Source organism: Coffea eugenioides, chromosome 7, assembly GCF_003713205.1.
Source record: "Coffea eugenioides isolate CCC68of chromosome 7, Ceug_1.0, whole genome shotgun sequence".
In the NCBI taxonomy this organism is placed as follows: Eukaryota; Viridiplantae; Streptophyta; class Magnoliopsida; order Gentianales; family Rubiaceae; genus Coffea; species Coffea eugenioides.
In genome coordinates, this window is record NC_040041.1 from 8,813,088 (window position 1) to 8,829,573 (window position 16,486).

At 34.9% G+C, this 16,486-nt stretch overlaps 1 protein-coding gene across 1 annotated transcript; it reads left to right on the plus strand.

The window, feature by feature from the left end:
- Positions 1–1,954: 1,954 nt before the first annotated feature.
- Positions 1,955–8,724, plus strand: LOC113778185 (kinesin-like protein KIN-14R). Its single transcript, XM_027323488.1, has 19 exons — positions 1,955–2,291; positions 3,394–3,692; positions 3,805–3,973; positions 4,058–4,128; positions 4,218–4,401; positions 4,576–4,685; positions 4,797–4,896; positions 4,974–5,060; positions 5,172–5,348; positions 5,436–5,709; positions 5,919–6,080; positions 6,181–6,396; positions 6,472–6,509; positions 6,629–6,792; positions 6,922–7,173; positions 7,336–7,401; positions 7,561–7,635; positions 7,727–7,798; positions 8,122–8,724. The coding sequence occupies exons 1-19, from the start codon at positions 2,069–2,071 to the stop codon at positions 8,578–8,580; spliced, it is 3,198 nt and encodes a 1,065-aa protein (XP_027179289.1). The 5' UTR covers positions 1,955–2,068; the 3' UTR covers positions 8,581–8,724.
- Positions 8,725–16,486: the final 7,762 nt, after the last annotated feature.

Below are 16,486 nucleotides of genomic sequence, written 5' to 3' on the forward strand. Positions count from 1 at the left end.
TGTGCATCCGAATATTTAGATTTAAGAAAATAAGGGGAAATTATAAGAGATTTAAGAAATTTATGAGTCCCTTTAGATTCTTTCTTATCTACTTACAACATTTTGTTTTAAATAAACTCGAAATTTTCACTTGGTAACTTAATATGGTCTTTGTTAGTAGTACATTGGAAAATTTTTAAACTTTCATACATGTTGATATTCTTTCATGAGATTGGGTTGTTGCATACCTATGTTTTACTGACAATAATTATGTACTTATATTTTGTTCTAGATGTATGATCGTTATAAAAATTATCTCAAACAGTACTTAGTTTTTCTCATGCAATTGATTGATTATTTTTTTTTTTAAGGAGGAAGAATGTTGTTTTCTATTTGTGCATCCTGATCAAATCAAAAAATGGCAGATTAATGGTTAGCGGGGGATGAGGGTATAAGAAGAAGAGCTATATAATTGTTGTAGGGATGGAGACAGTGATAGAGAGGGGAATGAGCAAGACAACGCGTGGTGAAGTTGCTATTTAAAATAATTCTAAAGAATTGGACGATATGTTGATAATTAGGCAATTATTAATATTGTTTGGACAGTGTGATTCATTTGTATTTCTTGAAGGCCAAGCTAAAACTCAATTTATGTGAATAAGTAACCCTCAGTTTTGGTATAGCTTTTAAAAGATACATACTTGCGATGTAGCGACCAAAAATGAAAACTTGGAGTGGGGACGGATTGAATGATTCAGAAGAAGAGAGTGTTAGTGACAGATTTTATATTCGAATCCATTTATACCAAAATAAAATAAAATGATAGCTTGGTCATTTATTAATCCCAAGCTACTAACGCGTCATGTAATTTGTTGCAATGTTTTTTTTTTTAATAAAGTTAAGCATATATTGTGTTTAGTTAGTAACAAGTGTAGAATTCAAGTTGAACCAAATGTTTGTCCAACAATAATTTTTCCCTACGTTAATGTTGGACAAAAAGTTTTACCATTTCAATTTTGAACTTGACTTTTGTGTTAAAATTGATTAAAAAAATGATTATGTTACTTGATTTTAATTTGAAAATTTTAAATGATCAACCAAATTCTGATATTCAATTTAACCCTATATTTTTATACGTGCGTAGGTATGCTATCGTATGTGCGTATATGAAACATGGAAGATTTTCGTTATCTTTTATAACAATAATTGGTTATATTGTGGGGCTTATCATACAAAGTGGATGAAAAAAGGCTTGAGAGTCAAGAAAACAACATTCAAGAGCTAAACTTTTATCTCTCTTATTTATGGTACAAAAAACTATAGAGTTGTTAGATGAATTGAGTTGCTCATGAACTCAACCTAGTTTGGCTAGACTCGTATCAGCTCGAGTTCGGCTTAGGCTTATTTTCTAAACAATTTGAGCTCAACATAGCTTGCAAATAGTTCATTTAAATTCGCCAGTATTCCTAATTTTTCTTAGCAATTATGTAGATATACTTTGCTTTTATTGTTTAAGAATTTTTGTTTAAAAAATTGGGAACCTTTTGATATTTAGTGAAAATTTTCTCATTCAATTGACTAATTAAATTGGTTAAATTTTTTGAATTGTGAAATTGTATAAGATATTCAGGAACATTTGAATTTTTTTGAACTCGAGCTCATTTGAACTCACATTTGTGTTATATAAGTCGAGTTCGAGCTCGACTTAATAACTTAACGAGCCGAGTTTAAGAGTCAAAATTCTTGCATTAAAGAAGCCAATCCAAACTAATACAGTAAGCATTCGGCTAGGTGGGATTTTGGGTTTCTTCAAGGACCAACCATGGCCCAGACAACGACCACCCAAGTCCAACAGGCTGAGCCCAAGGTATTTTCTTAGCCCATTCTAGTGCAGCGTAACGTAACGGTCAGCTTTTTAACGAAATTTGAACTTGAATGCGCTTTCAAACTGAATCAGACCGACCAGTTTCTTACTTCGACCAGCTTTCCCTAAAGTTCAAGATTGTATCTTTTACTCCATTTACACGCCCAAATCAGAGAAAAGAAGTAGAAAATTTTCAAATTTCCTTAGAACTGAATCCTAAATTTCATGGAGAACGTTGGGTTAAATTCATCTGAACAAATCCCTGAAGAAATATTAATTCCAGACCCCCACCTTTCTGGGGTGTTCTTCGAAAAACCTATAAATCAAGAATCTGAAAGAGTTTCAGCCATGGATGAGGACCAAACCCGAGAACCTTTAGCTGATTCGATGGTTTGCGATATGGGTTCTAGACTAGTCCCAAAAGGGTTCACAAAACCCAACTGTACAGGTTGGTTTTTTCATCCTTTAATTATCCCTGATTTTTCCTTGAAATACTAATTATTATGTTATTATGACTTCGGTAGAATTATGGGAGTCAATTTTGCGTGACTAATAGTGTGAATTTCTGGATGATAAGAATTATCTGGTTGTAATGTTGATTAAGTTAATTAAAATGTTGTTTTTGTAATGATTACAAGAAAGTTCAAAGGGATCAGTCGAGTCACATGTTGCTTATATTCTTGGCTTATTAATCTTGCCTTAAACTTACTCAGCAGTAACATCAAATAATTTACTGGTTTCAATAGTTAGGCTTAGGCCAGTGAAATGATGCAACCTTAGAACCTAGACGGGAACCATTGAGAATGTTAATGTAACAGTTGATGCCTGAAATAGTATTGTCATTGTGCGTCAAGTTCCAGCATGTTCATTGCAACAGTATTATATTTACTTTTCAGTTACTGAACCTATTGGCAAGCAGCTGTTTTTTGGTAAGTTTGTGAGTTTTCCAGCCACTTATATATGTATGGTTTGGCTGTATTTTATTGCAAAAGTGTACCTCCATACGCTAAAAAATGGCTGTTAGCAACTCTCATATCACCAAATTATCAGCTATCCAAGTCACACTCTTTGAAGAAATTTTGGATTTGCATCTTTACTGGGGTTGAATAAACTTCTACAGAATGAGAATGATTAAGTGTGGTATTATCAACAATGCAAATTTCATTCTAGCATATCTTTATAAGTAATAGTTTGAAAACTGAGCAAATGGAATAGATTTTCTGCACAATTGCTAAACTTGAGGTAGGTAGATTTGCTTCCATATCTAAATAGTTTGGTATCTTGGCTTGGTTGGACAGTGGCAGTGCATGATGGAACGAAAAAGAATTTTTCTTGGCAACGCTCTGATTCCAATCTACTTTATTGAACAGGATAGATACTTTTGGCTAGCTTAGCCTGAAAGACATATTTTAAGGCGCTTTTTAGGGTTTTTTTTTTTATTTATTTTTTTAAACTGCTTTAGGGTCATTGATAAAGATCTATACTATCTGTTTTGCTGCATAATTTTTAGTGAATCAATTCTGACTTCAGAATCTGGTTTCTTGGATTAGAGGAAATCGTGCTTTTCATTAATTCTGGTGCCCAGGCGTCAGTTGAAATAGATTCCAGTATGAAGTTTCTGGCTGATGACTATTTCCAAGGGGGAAACATATTTCAGACAGAGGAATACATCACTGAGGGTGGTGACTGCCCATTCATCTATCGATCAGCACGACTAGGAAACTGTAGTTATGTGATTGATAATCTTCCTCCTGGAGATTACTGTATTGATCTTCACTTTGTGGAGATTATAAACGTCTTTGGTCCTAAAGGAATGAGAACATTTAATGTGTTCATGCAAGAGGAGAAGGCAAGTTCATTGAGTATGAGAATCTGGAGTGATGTTTTCTCTTGCTCTCTTTTTGCATGAGATAATGGTTCTGTGTTTACCTTCTTTTCTTATTTATTCACTTAAAATGCAGGTTCTATCTGATTTTGATGTCTTTTCAATTGTTGGCGCCAATAAGCCCTTGCAATTAGTTGATGCTAGAGTTTCTATTAAGGAAGAGGGGCCCCTGATAATTAGGTTTGAAGGGATCAGTGGAAGCCCAGTGGTTAGCGGGATTTGCATACGGAAAGCATCTAATTCAGGTCTGCTATGCTTTTTCTTTCAGCATTATTTTATATAGTGGTGCTGAGAAATTTTTTTTTTCTCTACTCTTCACTTAATTTCAGGTCCCAGACTGAGAAGGGAGCATCTTATATGTAATAACTGTTCTTCTGAGATAGAAGTCACATCAGCTCAGGTATGACATGCAATTTTTGGAAGAGGTGATGCTACCCTTTAATTGGATGATGCTTACTTCTGTTTTTGTTTTTTTGGGGGAGCATGCAGAAAAAAGAGCTGCGCTTCCAATCAACCGCAAAATATGAGAAGAAGATACAAGAGCTGACTGAGTCATTGCAGCGCAAGACAGATGAATGTTATCAATCATGGATGTCCTGGACATCCGCTAATGAGCTGCTGGAGAACATTAGGATGGAACTTGACAATAAATCTTACCAGACTTATTCCCTTGGTAAGATAAGAAAATAGTTGAGTGACATTGATTGTCTCAGAAGCAGGCATTTTCGTATATTAGTCACAGTAATTTATTGTTTCTTTTCTGTTTTCGTGGTTATATGACATATTATGATGATGTCATTTTTCATACATGTTAAATCTGTCTAATTGTGGTTCTTCTGGTTTATAGATCAAACTTTACAGAAGCAAGCTGAGAAGCTGAATGGTATTTCAAGCACATATGAGAACAAGAAAAAGTTCTGGGTTGCAGCAATAAGTGATTTGGACAAAAAAGTTCAGGTAAATAAAGCAACTTTTTTTAATTGGGTAGAAGCACTTCTGCTCATGAGTAAAAAATTTATAAGAAATCAGCTCAGTGTGGTTGTCTGTTGGCAATGACTCATCATGCAGAGGATGAAACAAGAGCATATTCAACTTTCTCGGGAAGCACATGAGTGTGTCGATTCAATCCCTGAGTTGAATAAGATGGTCTTTGCAGTTCAGACTCTTGGTAAGATATGATTGCGAATAAACCGGTCATCTGGGAAATGAGTGGAAGATTCATAATCTGAGTGAATTAATTTACAGTTGAGCAGTGTGAGGATCTTAAAGTGAAGTACAATGAAGAGCAAGTGAAGAGAAGGAAGCTATTTAATCAAGTGCAGGAGGCAAAAGGTGCACTTAAACTTTATTTTATGCGCCTGTTATATGGCATTACCATAAAAATTTCATATCAAAATGCTTTCCTTTTTCTTATCAGTCAGTCAATTTGCAAATTTGCAACAGGAAATATCAGGGTATTCTGTCGATGTCGTCCATTAAGCAAGTCTGAGGCTTTAGCTGGCTGTTCAATCGTTGTAGACTTTGATGCAGCCAAAGATGGTGAACTTGGAATTCTGAATGCTGGCTCAATGAAGAAAACCTTCAAATTTGACCGTGTCTACACTCCAAAAGATGATCAAGGTGTTTATTTTTATTCAAGATTACTGGATAACATTTCAGTGGTTTATAATTTGAAATATACTAATTTAGTTTATGTTCTGTTAACAGTTGATGTCTTTGCTGATGCTTCGCCTATGGTTACTTCAGTATTAGATGGATACAATGTTTGTATCTTTGCTTATGGGCAAACAGGAACGGGCAAGACATTTACAATGGAGGGCACTGTAGAAAAAAGGGGTGTCAACTATAGGACCTTAGAAGAATTGTTCAAAATTGCCAAGGAGAGGAGTGAGAATTTTACTTATAAGATATCAGTTAGTGTGCTTGAAGTCTACAATGAGCAAATTAGAGACCTTTTGGATGCATCATCTGCATCAAAAAAGTAAACTTTCTTTCCTCATGCTTATTCACAGATAAACTTTTTGTACCATGTTCCGAAACAGTACTAGAATAATTTTTTGTGTTATTGCATAGGTGAAATTATGAATTTGGCTCGGTATGATAGGTGTTTTGTGGTGTAGCGAAGTGTTTTTCCTTTTTGGATTGATAAGCTCTTTTTTTTATTTTTAATTTGGGGCTAATACTAAATAGATTGGAGATTAAACAAGCATCTGAAGGCTTCCATCATATACCTGGGATAGTGGAAGCAGAAGTTGAAAATATAAAGGAAGTTTGGGATGTGCTGCAGGCTGGAAGCAGTGCAAGAGCAGTTGGATCCAACAACGTGAATGAGCATAGTAGTCGTTCTCACTGGTAATCATCATTATTTTTTTAATTTGCACTCTTAGTCATGTTGATTAAGATCATTTCTTGTCAACTGTTTTCTTATGGTTTTCTTGGCATTTCAATATAGCATGCTTTGTGTAATGGTAAGAGCTAAGAACATGATTAATGGAGAGTGTACCAAGAGCAAGCTCTGGCTTGTGGATTTGGCTGGCAGTGAGAGGCTGGCAAAGACTGATGTGCATGGTGATAGGCTCAAGGAAGCTCAAAACATCAATAGATCTCTTTCAGCTCTTGGAGATGTTATATCTGCTTTAGCAAATAAAAGCACCCACATTCCTTACAGGTTCTTTTCTATCTTTCTTCGTAAGGAGTTAAGTTTCACCCCTATCTCTGATCCATATTCTTGTCTTGCCTGTAGGAACTCGAAGCTAACACATTTACTCCAAGATTCATTAGGTAAATATAATTCTTTGTGACAGCTTTTGTTTTCTTGGCTATCAAGATCTCTCTCTTGGATTATTTTTCTCTGTTGGACCAGTTCTCTCTTTTTATTTCTGGCTAATTATCTTTTGCAGGTGGTGATTCCAAGACACTGATGTTTGTACAAATAAGTCCTTCAGAGAAGGACTTGAGCGAAACTCTAAGTTCATTAAACTTTGCAACCCGAGTTAGAGGAATTGAGCTGGGTCCTGCAAGAAAGCAAATTGATACTAGTGAGCTCCAGAAAATGAAATTGATGGTATGCCTTGTGTTAAAGCAATGGTCATCCTTGTATTACTCCCTGTCTCCCACTGTTAGTCTATGTCCGGACTTGTTTCTTTCTCATTGCATTTTCTTGTCCATTGTTTTGCTTTTTACTTCTCTGCAGCTTGAGAAAGCAAAACAAGAATCTAGATCTAAAGATGAATCGATCAGGAAGCTAGATGAGAGCTTACAGAGCATAGAAAATAAGGCCAGAGGGAAGGATGCTATTTTGAAAAGCCTGCAGGACAAGATCAAAGAATTGGAAAATCTGCTAGAGTCAATAACATCATCACGCCTACAGTCAGAAAAACAAGTTTCGAATCTTTCAGAGAGATTGAAGGGGAGAGACGAAACATGTGCTAGTCTTCAAGAGAAGGTAGTTTACATTCTGAAGTTCCTTTGGAAGGACTGATGATTCTTTTTCTGTAAGATGTTTTCTCATACGTGTCCAATTCTGTTACTTCTTTTTTTTTTTTTTTCTAATTTTTTGTAATTGTTATTGGAAAGTTTTGCTGATAACCTTTCCTGTCTGCTGAAGGTCATAGAGCTAGAGAAAAATCTAAGAAAGGAAGGGCAGCTTGAATCTGCATCGTATGAGAAGAAGGTTCTGTGACTCGCTTTAAACTTGTCTGGGAAATTAAACTAGTGTTTTATTCACTAATCCTTTGAATGCTTTCCTTCAGTTCTTTTCCAAAATCGTTGCACTTTCTGGTGAAACAAAGAACAAAGTTTATGGAATGAATTTATTGTACTTCTTAAGCAGGTAAAGGATCTTGAAATCAAGCTGAAGGAACAAGTTAAGGAGTCGGAGTCGCACTCTATCATCCTTCAACAAAAGGTTGTTCATCCAACTAGCAAGGAAGCACCATTTCATGTTTAAACTGGTGGTCAGAGAAGCTTAAATAATCAGTTCTCTTCTCCATTTTCAGGTTAAGGAGCTTGAGAGAAGATTAATTGAAGAGCAGGAACATAACTCTGAGGCTACTTCACTTCGTCAGAAGGTGATGCTTACTCTCTTTCATACCTTTCTTCCACAAAGAATATTAGAAAGTACATGTTGAGTCCCTTGCTCCTCTCAGAGCATATCTATAGATAGTACGAACAAAGTGCAATTTTGCAGTTAACTTTCCAATATTTTAGATAATACACAACTCGTTAACTGCTTAGACATTTAACATTCAGAGGCAAGCACTTTTCCAAGTTATTCTTCTCATTGTGGCTTCAGTTACTTGGACCCTTCTCTTTTTTTGGAAAACTGGCCCATATTGTTTTCATATGAAAATTGTGTGTAAGTGCTGATATCATTTTCCCATTTAAAATGCAGATTAAAGAACTCGAAGACAAGATCAGAGAGCAAGAACAACAGTTGGCATGCGCCACAGTTTCTGACTCGGCTATTGATTCAACACGATCCACCCCTCTTGAAGGAAAGCATTCAGTCAGAGATGAGCTAATGAATGATTGTGAACGTCGTATTTTAAGGAGTTCGAATTCATTAAGCCGCCATTCGAGTCAAGGTCCTACTTCCCAGAAGGATACCTCGCTCCACACTGCTAGAAGGAAGCGCTTATCAAGAAATGGAGAGACAGAGAACAATGCTGCCATATCAAGTGATAACAAAGGCAGGCAATCTGACCCCCCTAAACCATTTCCTAGAATTTCAAGAGCAACAGCCAAGCCGGTGATCACTGCCCAGAGGCCAACCCTTCATGGCAAAACAAGCAGGGATCCAGTTCAGGGAATAAAAGAGCGGGAAAACAAGAAAAGGATTTGGTCAAGATAATGCAGGTTAATCAAAAGAAGCCACTCAGTTTTAGGAACGGCAACCATTACAGATAGTGTATATTTTACACTTAACTCGTATTCTGATCTGAATACCATCTGTTGTATCTTTGACAAAATTGAGTCCAAACCCGCTATGATAAAGATCATATTTTCGTTAGAATTATTGACAAATTCTAATTAAACTACCCGGTACCTAGTACTGTTCACATATATAGAAATTAGATGAACAAATCTACTGCTTATTTGGAAAAGGAAAAAAAAAAAAGAAAGAAAAAAGAAGCACATGAAACACAAAAACTCTGTTTGGATGGGACTATTTTTCAAAAATTAGTTTTTCAAATAAAATTTTTAAAAAGTACTTTAAAAAGTAATCTAAAAATTAGTTTAAATTTTTTTAAAATTTTAAAAAATATTTCAAAATATATTCTAAAAACTCTTTTATTCTTAAATATCCCAAAATATAATCTAAAAACTCTGTTACAGCAAAATTTTTCAAAAACATCCCCAAAAACAGCTAATTCAAACGGAGTTAAAGTCTCGAGTTCTGAAACACCTAATGTAATGTCAGAAGTTGTGCTATTGAATTGGCAACCTAAAACTAGATCCCGGCTAGATGGTCAAATAAAAGGATTGAATTCCTCGTTGGATTTGATTCCAAGTCTTTTTTTCCCTGGAGTCCAGTCATTTATGACCGTAGGTGCCCATGATCAATGTTTTTTATCTTATTGGAATTGGACCTTTGATCAAGGCTTGCATTAATGCGTGAAAGTGGAGGATCAAAAGATATTGGGTCGATGTGATGGTCTGTCCATAAAGAAAAGGTAAGAATATGTTGTTGTAGAGTATTGAGTAAAATAAAATAATTTTTTTTTTTGCATTCTAAAAATTGATGCAAAAAATATTAAAAATTTTTTTTTCTATTTTTTTATTTGTAAAATAATTTTTTTTCTCATCTTCTTTTGGATCCAACCATTAGATGTAAGATTCTTCCTTACTTTTCTTTTCCGTGGATAACTAGGTTTTTAGTCAACAATTTAACAATATGGTCTTCAACATGACCATCCGAACTAAAAAAAGGTGATGCAAAGACAAGTAGACAAGATAACCTAATTGTCAATGTAGCCATCTATAAAGTTGAAAATGTCTCAAACCATAAAGCCTGCGCTATCATTCGTTGTCTTTCCATAAATGGCTGAAAAATGTTACCTTTGGCATGTAGGGTCTCATAGAATGAAATGAGAAACACATTCTACTCTTTTTTTTTTTTTTTTTTTTGTCAATAGTTACTTTTTATCTATATCCTACTCTATTCTAATCTAAATATGGGAGATGCTCAACTGAACCTATGGGGGTCGATAGGAACAAAACTAACACTGGACCAGACGGATGCACTATGCACCCGTCTGGATTTTTTAAAAGAGCTATATAATGTGATAATTGATGGGAGGCAAGATTCGAGGGGTCTTGATTTAGTTGTCAAGATTAAAACCCTAAAACGTAAAGGTTCTGAATTTTAATCCCCTTATTCTTTCCGTGTCTATTAAATCTCATTCCTACACTGAGAGGTAAAAAAAAAAAAGGAGAGAGAGCACAATTACTGCCACACGGCTTCAAGCCTTCAACTATTGGTTGGACCAGTGAATGGGCGGACTAAGTCGGCAGGCCCAAAACTTTAGAAACTGCATTCTTTTTTCATTGAAAATAAACATGTTTAGTTCCTATATAAATAATACCTAGTCCCCTTAAAATTTACCAGAATACAAACGTAATTATTAAAATTTGATGACATAATCTGTACAATTTTGAAGCATAACTAAAATCAAATGCACAAGAAACATGAACTTATAAATTATATCACAGTGAAATCAACAGGTTTAGTCCACCTTTAGGCATTAACCAAACCACTTTTTGATTGATTGCGAGCCTCCACAGCACTAGAAGTGATAATCATGGCTTAGCAAGTCACAAAACATAATCATTATTATTTACCTCCTCAAGTAAGCTCAAATCCGGGATTAAAAACGTGATGTAAACCAAAGTGATCAGAAATCCACATTTAAGGCTGGTCAAATGAGACGGAGTCAACAAGAAGCAAATCCTAATAATAACCATATCCACCAAGAAATCCAGGGTGGAGAAAAACTCCAAGTTCTGTTAAGAGAACCAGAAAAAAGTCCAAGAAATGGACGGTTACCTGGGACATATTAGCCCACTTATTGCTGACAAATTTTGTTTGTTCTTGAGGGATAGTGATGAACAGCATTGCATGTATACGGTTTTACATGCTAGGGGCTAAAATTACAATCATGATGAACAGCGATGAGCGGAAGAAGCTTTGGTGAATGGAGAGGTGGGTCTGAAAATTGCTGTGTTGTTCAGAACCACAAAAGGGACCCAAACAATGACGATCTTGAATGCAATTTTCTCGTTTTTGGGCAGCTTTCTCTTTCACATAGACACATAGTGACTGGACTGGCAGTGAACTTAGGACTCATCATCATCACACAAAGCCAACAAAATTAATACTAAAAGCCAAAAGCATGCACCAGCAATATTTCTGGTAACGTCGGAGACACAGATGACGATGGTGATGATAGTTATATGTTTGATTAGGAAATGGACAAAAAATTGGGAAGATTCCTTCCTTGCTTCGCTTGTTCAGGGCACAACCTTCCAACAGTGAAGAGGTATCGATTGTTTTCTTGTTCATCGATCTCTACTTGAAACTGTTACGTACAGCTCCTTCACGACATGATGCTAAAATTGTGATTTCTTTCATCAACAAAATTTGATATGAGATGTTAATTTTTTTGCGAATCAAAATTGATTTACATTGAATTGTTCAAAATTAATTTTTGGATCTAACAATATTTGCTACAATTTAGAATACGGTACGGTAGGACGGATAACAAATAAAATTTAGCAAAATAGGGTGAATAACATATGAAATACTACAAAAAAGAAGTATAATTGATGTAGTTATATATGCTAGCACAAAAGACTTGCATGTACAATCCTTTTTTTTTTTTATATAGACAAAATAATTTGATGACATAAATCTACACTGAAAATACGAAATATATCAAACATGCAAGAGATAGAAACCAAAAGAATGCAGTGTGGCATAAAATCGTAGCTTATTAGTTCTTAATGCTAATGAGGTCTCGATGAAGTTTATTTGAATGCTAAAGAGTAGAGGGTAGAGAAGAGTTTAAAAGGGCATCAAGTTAGTTTATACATGTCTAATATGACAGATTAGTCACAGCTTATGGTGTATATGACTTCCTTAATTAAATGGATGTCAATATCACAACGAACCCCTTTAAGACTTTTAGGTTCTTATTTTAGAATTTAAAAAAGTTGAAAAAAAAATAAACAGAAGAAGATTTTACAGGATTTTGGTTCTGACTGAACGTGAAAGAGAGGAATAAAGATTGGTTAAGCAAGCTGAGAACTATATCTACCTTGCATGTTCGAAAAATCCAGGTTAATGTGACACTTTAAAGTCAAAAAGTGACAATTGATTAGATAAACCCCTATGTTTTTAACCAGTTGAATCGATCAACTTAGCTTTTGATCAAGAGCAATCGAATATTATAAATTTTATTGCTGTCACTGCATGTTTCAAAGATTTCCAGCTAATGAAGATATGGTGCTCTTAGGCAACAATGTTGCAGTTGATCGTCAACTTCTCAAACTTAGTGAAATTATTTAGGGCAAGATTTCTGTTTTCAAGGGAAAATATGTAGAACCATAATATATGTGACTTAAGTGCTATTCAAATGCAAAATTTGTGTTCCTAAAAGCTAACTTAGCTGGCATGGACATTGATCAGAAAATTGTATGATCTCTCTAACTGGATTCTTAAACTATTCTCTTCCCCCATTTCCCATTTCCCCTTTGCAAAGTTTGGAGTTGGTTTTCAGTTAATAATTGGATGAACTCTCTTCCTAAATTATGACCGGTTTAATTTAATTACGCCCGACAAGGCTAATAAATAATTCGTTTGATAAAAAAAAAGAAGAAGAAGAAGGCTAATAGTTATAAATCGCACCAAGAAATTATTTCGACATCTCCACGTTGATTGGCAGGCAGGGATTGCATTTGAAACTTCACAGTTGCAAAATATAGAGTTTGATGGTAATTGTTGACTACTAAAGCCAGGATAAGTTTAGCTATGACATTAATTAAGTAGCTAAAAAGTATGAGTACCCAAATGTGGAACTAAATTCCATTTTCGAACTAGCAAAAAAAAAAAAAAAAGAATGTAAGAACAGAAGGTTTTTGCAACATATGTGACTTGAGTTATATCAAGAGAAATAGTGCGTATTTTGCATTTGTAATTTTTTTCAAGATTATAACAGTAGGTTAAAGAAGTTGACTCCTCTCTGTATTATAAAAACCCTAGCAATCAGTCGATATTAATCCCAAGAACGAAATGATTAATAGGTCAATTCAACATTTAAGCACTTTATTAGTAGGGTTTTCGGTAAATGAACAATTAAAGGACTTACTTATTTTATGTACCCTTCACAAGAATACTATTCCATATACAAAGGTAATTTGTACTTTGACTAAGAGAAGCAAGAGGGAAGTTGCATGTCTTTTGCCGAGTATATCCTATCTGTCTATCTTGTTTCTCCCGAAATGTAATCTCAATAATCTATATTAAAAAAAGGGTTTACCTAATTAATGTAATCTCAATAATCTATATTAAAAAATGGGTTTACCTAATGAACGCTTTTAGGGCATTAGTTGATACATGCACTAGTCCACCCATGCTGCGCACAGTTAAATTTACTACCTTTGTGAATTTAATTAATTTCACTTCTTCAAAAGACTAAATTGAACCCCAAATGCACTGGTAAGACAAGAACTTAGAAAACAAATTGAATTTGGGCAGCTAATTTGCACTCTAATTTTTTTTTTTTTTAAATAAAAAAACAGGGTTTGCACACTATTAAAACTTTAGAATTACCACATATCCCCCTATATATATATATTTTTAACACTTAAGCTGAAAAAATTCTCCCATTTCCAAAAAAAAAAAAAAAGAAAACTTGGTTAACTTCTTATTGTGTGTGCGCCCATAAGGCCTCAAATAGATTTTGAGGCTGCAATCCTAAATTTGGTTCCTTGCATGTATACCTATTGGAAGTGGATGATTAAGATGAACCGGACATTCCAGTAAAAACTTTACAAAGTCTTCTTCCAATTTTCGTTCTCTTGTGGTCAATTGATGGTTGATAATTACCATTAGATCAATCTAGTTTCCCATCATATCATGGCTCAAAGCTCACGGATTTCCTGCAGGGGCTAATTGACAGTTGAAGTGTACCATCCAAATGCAGTGTTAGGGAGAAAGTTCTATCACGTTAATCACGCAACTTTCTCCAATGGCTTCCTATTTCTTGAGCCGCTATTTTCCCATTCAACCTCTTCTTCGGCCTGCCCATCAAAGAAAAACGGCAATAGCTTCGAATTTCTTGAGCCAACTATGTATCTCTTTCATTTAAGGCCATCAAAACAAAGAAGGGGAAAAAATGAAGAAGAAGAAAGCATGGCAAAATTCGACTTGCTGGAGTCTAACTTTATTCAACCTTGTAATGATGTGCTTAGCAAAAGCTCATAAGACAAAAAGAACAAAGCAGCAGAAAAGAGAACAGCAATACACTATTCTAAAAGGTGCAAAACACACCTGTATGATTCTCAATCCTTTTTTGTGCAGGTGAATGCTGCTTGATGTGAGAAAGAGAGAGAGAGTGTGTGTGTGTGCATATGGAATTCATACTGCCAAATAAAGGTTCAAAAAAAAAATCGAACCTTAATCTAATCATGTTAGATTTCTTTGAAAGGTGGTTTAGGGTTGTTTTACAAATCATGAAACAAAATTAATAAAAAAAAAAAATAGCTTTGTACATACCTTATGTTTTAAAGTGGTAAAATAGTTATTTTTTTTCCTTATCACGTGACTCAAATTGTGCTAATGCAGCAAATGCCATTGACTTGCTTTCTACGTGTTTATTCAGGGTTGTGAAAGCGGGCTAGTTAGAAGTAATAACCAAAGGTTGAAAACGAAAGTCACAATCCACCATTTTCAAAGCAAATAAGTACGCAGATGCGATGTATAGTGTTTAAGGCTTAGGTTTCGGATTTATTTATGTAATAAATTTTGACGATGTCAAACAACAATGGGGAGGGTTCGATTGGATGTACGATAAAATGAAAGAAATTATAGATAGAAGATCTTTAATTCAATACCTTCTGCTTATATTATAAAAAATTTTAAAAAAAACCTTGTTTAACATTATAAGTCTTGGGGACCATAGATTACAAATGAACAAACATCGATTCTTGCACCACCTGATCAAGACCACTCGAATATGGTCCATTCAAGTACGTAGGTATAGCAAAATCAGAATGAGAAGAACCCATTCTCTGTCTACTTATCCTGCTCGTCTGCAACTCTCCAATGAGATGGATCTACTTACTTGTAACATCGTCCTCTTGCAGTACAATTTTTTTTTTTTTTTTTTTTTAAAATGAAGCGAAGTAAGTGTACAACAATTTGTATAAATATTGCATCATCATGTGAAAAAAGGCAGCTAGGTTATTAAATCAATGATGAGCAATTTTGAGTTTGTGGGCCTTTTAGCTTTTTGAATTAAAACAATAAAGTGCAAAAATGAACTTGTTTGGTAAAAGCAGCGAAGAAAAAGCAAAGGATATTCCCTCTCTTTGATGATCACATAAATTACTGAATATGTTTCTACTTGAATCTTAAACTGTACCTGCAACGTAGCTCCAGAGAAAGCACCATGCCGACACATTTATAAGGTGTGTAACACAGCAGTAAATACGTCCTTTCTAGCTTGTTGCACACCCCTATTACGTATTTCGTTCATCAAACATACAGGAAGTTTTGCCTAGCCAACATTCAAAAGGTGTAAAAAAAACTAGAGAGGGACTAATTATGGATGAGATTAAGTGGCAATTGGCAAGGGGGCTCACTATCCAAGACTTCTAAATTGAAGTGGACTGGACAATTTTGCAGTGGTAGATACATGTATGAAGAAGTAACCCTACGAGGCTTAGATGCACTAGTAGCTGCATCTCCCTCTCACATTCATTCAAAAATTGACAGTCTCTCATTGAATTCACTTTCAAGCCACCACTTTTTCAGACACCACCAAATCACTCCACCACTGCAACTAATTATTACGAAAAGCCCAAGGCAATGTGTGCAGTATGTGAGAAAGAGAAAGAACCCAAAAAAAAAATAGAAACAGAAAGAGAGAGAGCAAGAAACAAAGTGCAGGCTAGGCTTAATGGCCAAGAGCAGGCAATTAAACCACAGGCATAGGCAGGCCAAGAGAAGAGGGCATCATCGACTGTGATCTGTTGTGTTTCATATATCATATGTTGTCAGTAAACTGATCAGAAGTCTGAGACTCAGTTACCACTTGCATGATGAAGAGAGACATTGGGACAGTGAGTATTCTGAAATCTGAATATTGACTCTCCAACGTAAAACAAATCTAAGATATGCCATTAGGTCCATTAAATGACAGTCCAAAATCCCTCACTAGTCCCAAAGAGATTGAACAGATAATGGGATTAGCAACACAAGATTAACCCGAGGGATTAAGGGTTTTCAGTTTTCCATTAGGAAGCCATTTTTGTCGTCAGACTTCTCGTTTCATCACTCCTGATGAAACATTAAAACATGAAAAAGGAAAAGAGTAAAGGATAAAAGGTACCTTCTAGAGAAAGTTGACAGTTTAGATACAATGGGCAAAGGAAAGGATGGATTAATTGTATATACAAATTGAACAAGATCAATCATAAAGGTAAACATGATAAGGTAAAGAGAGAGAGAATGAGATTTCCAGTATTTTTTTCCA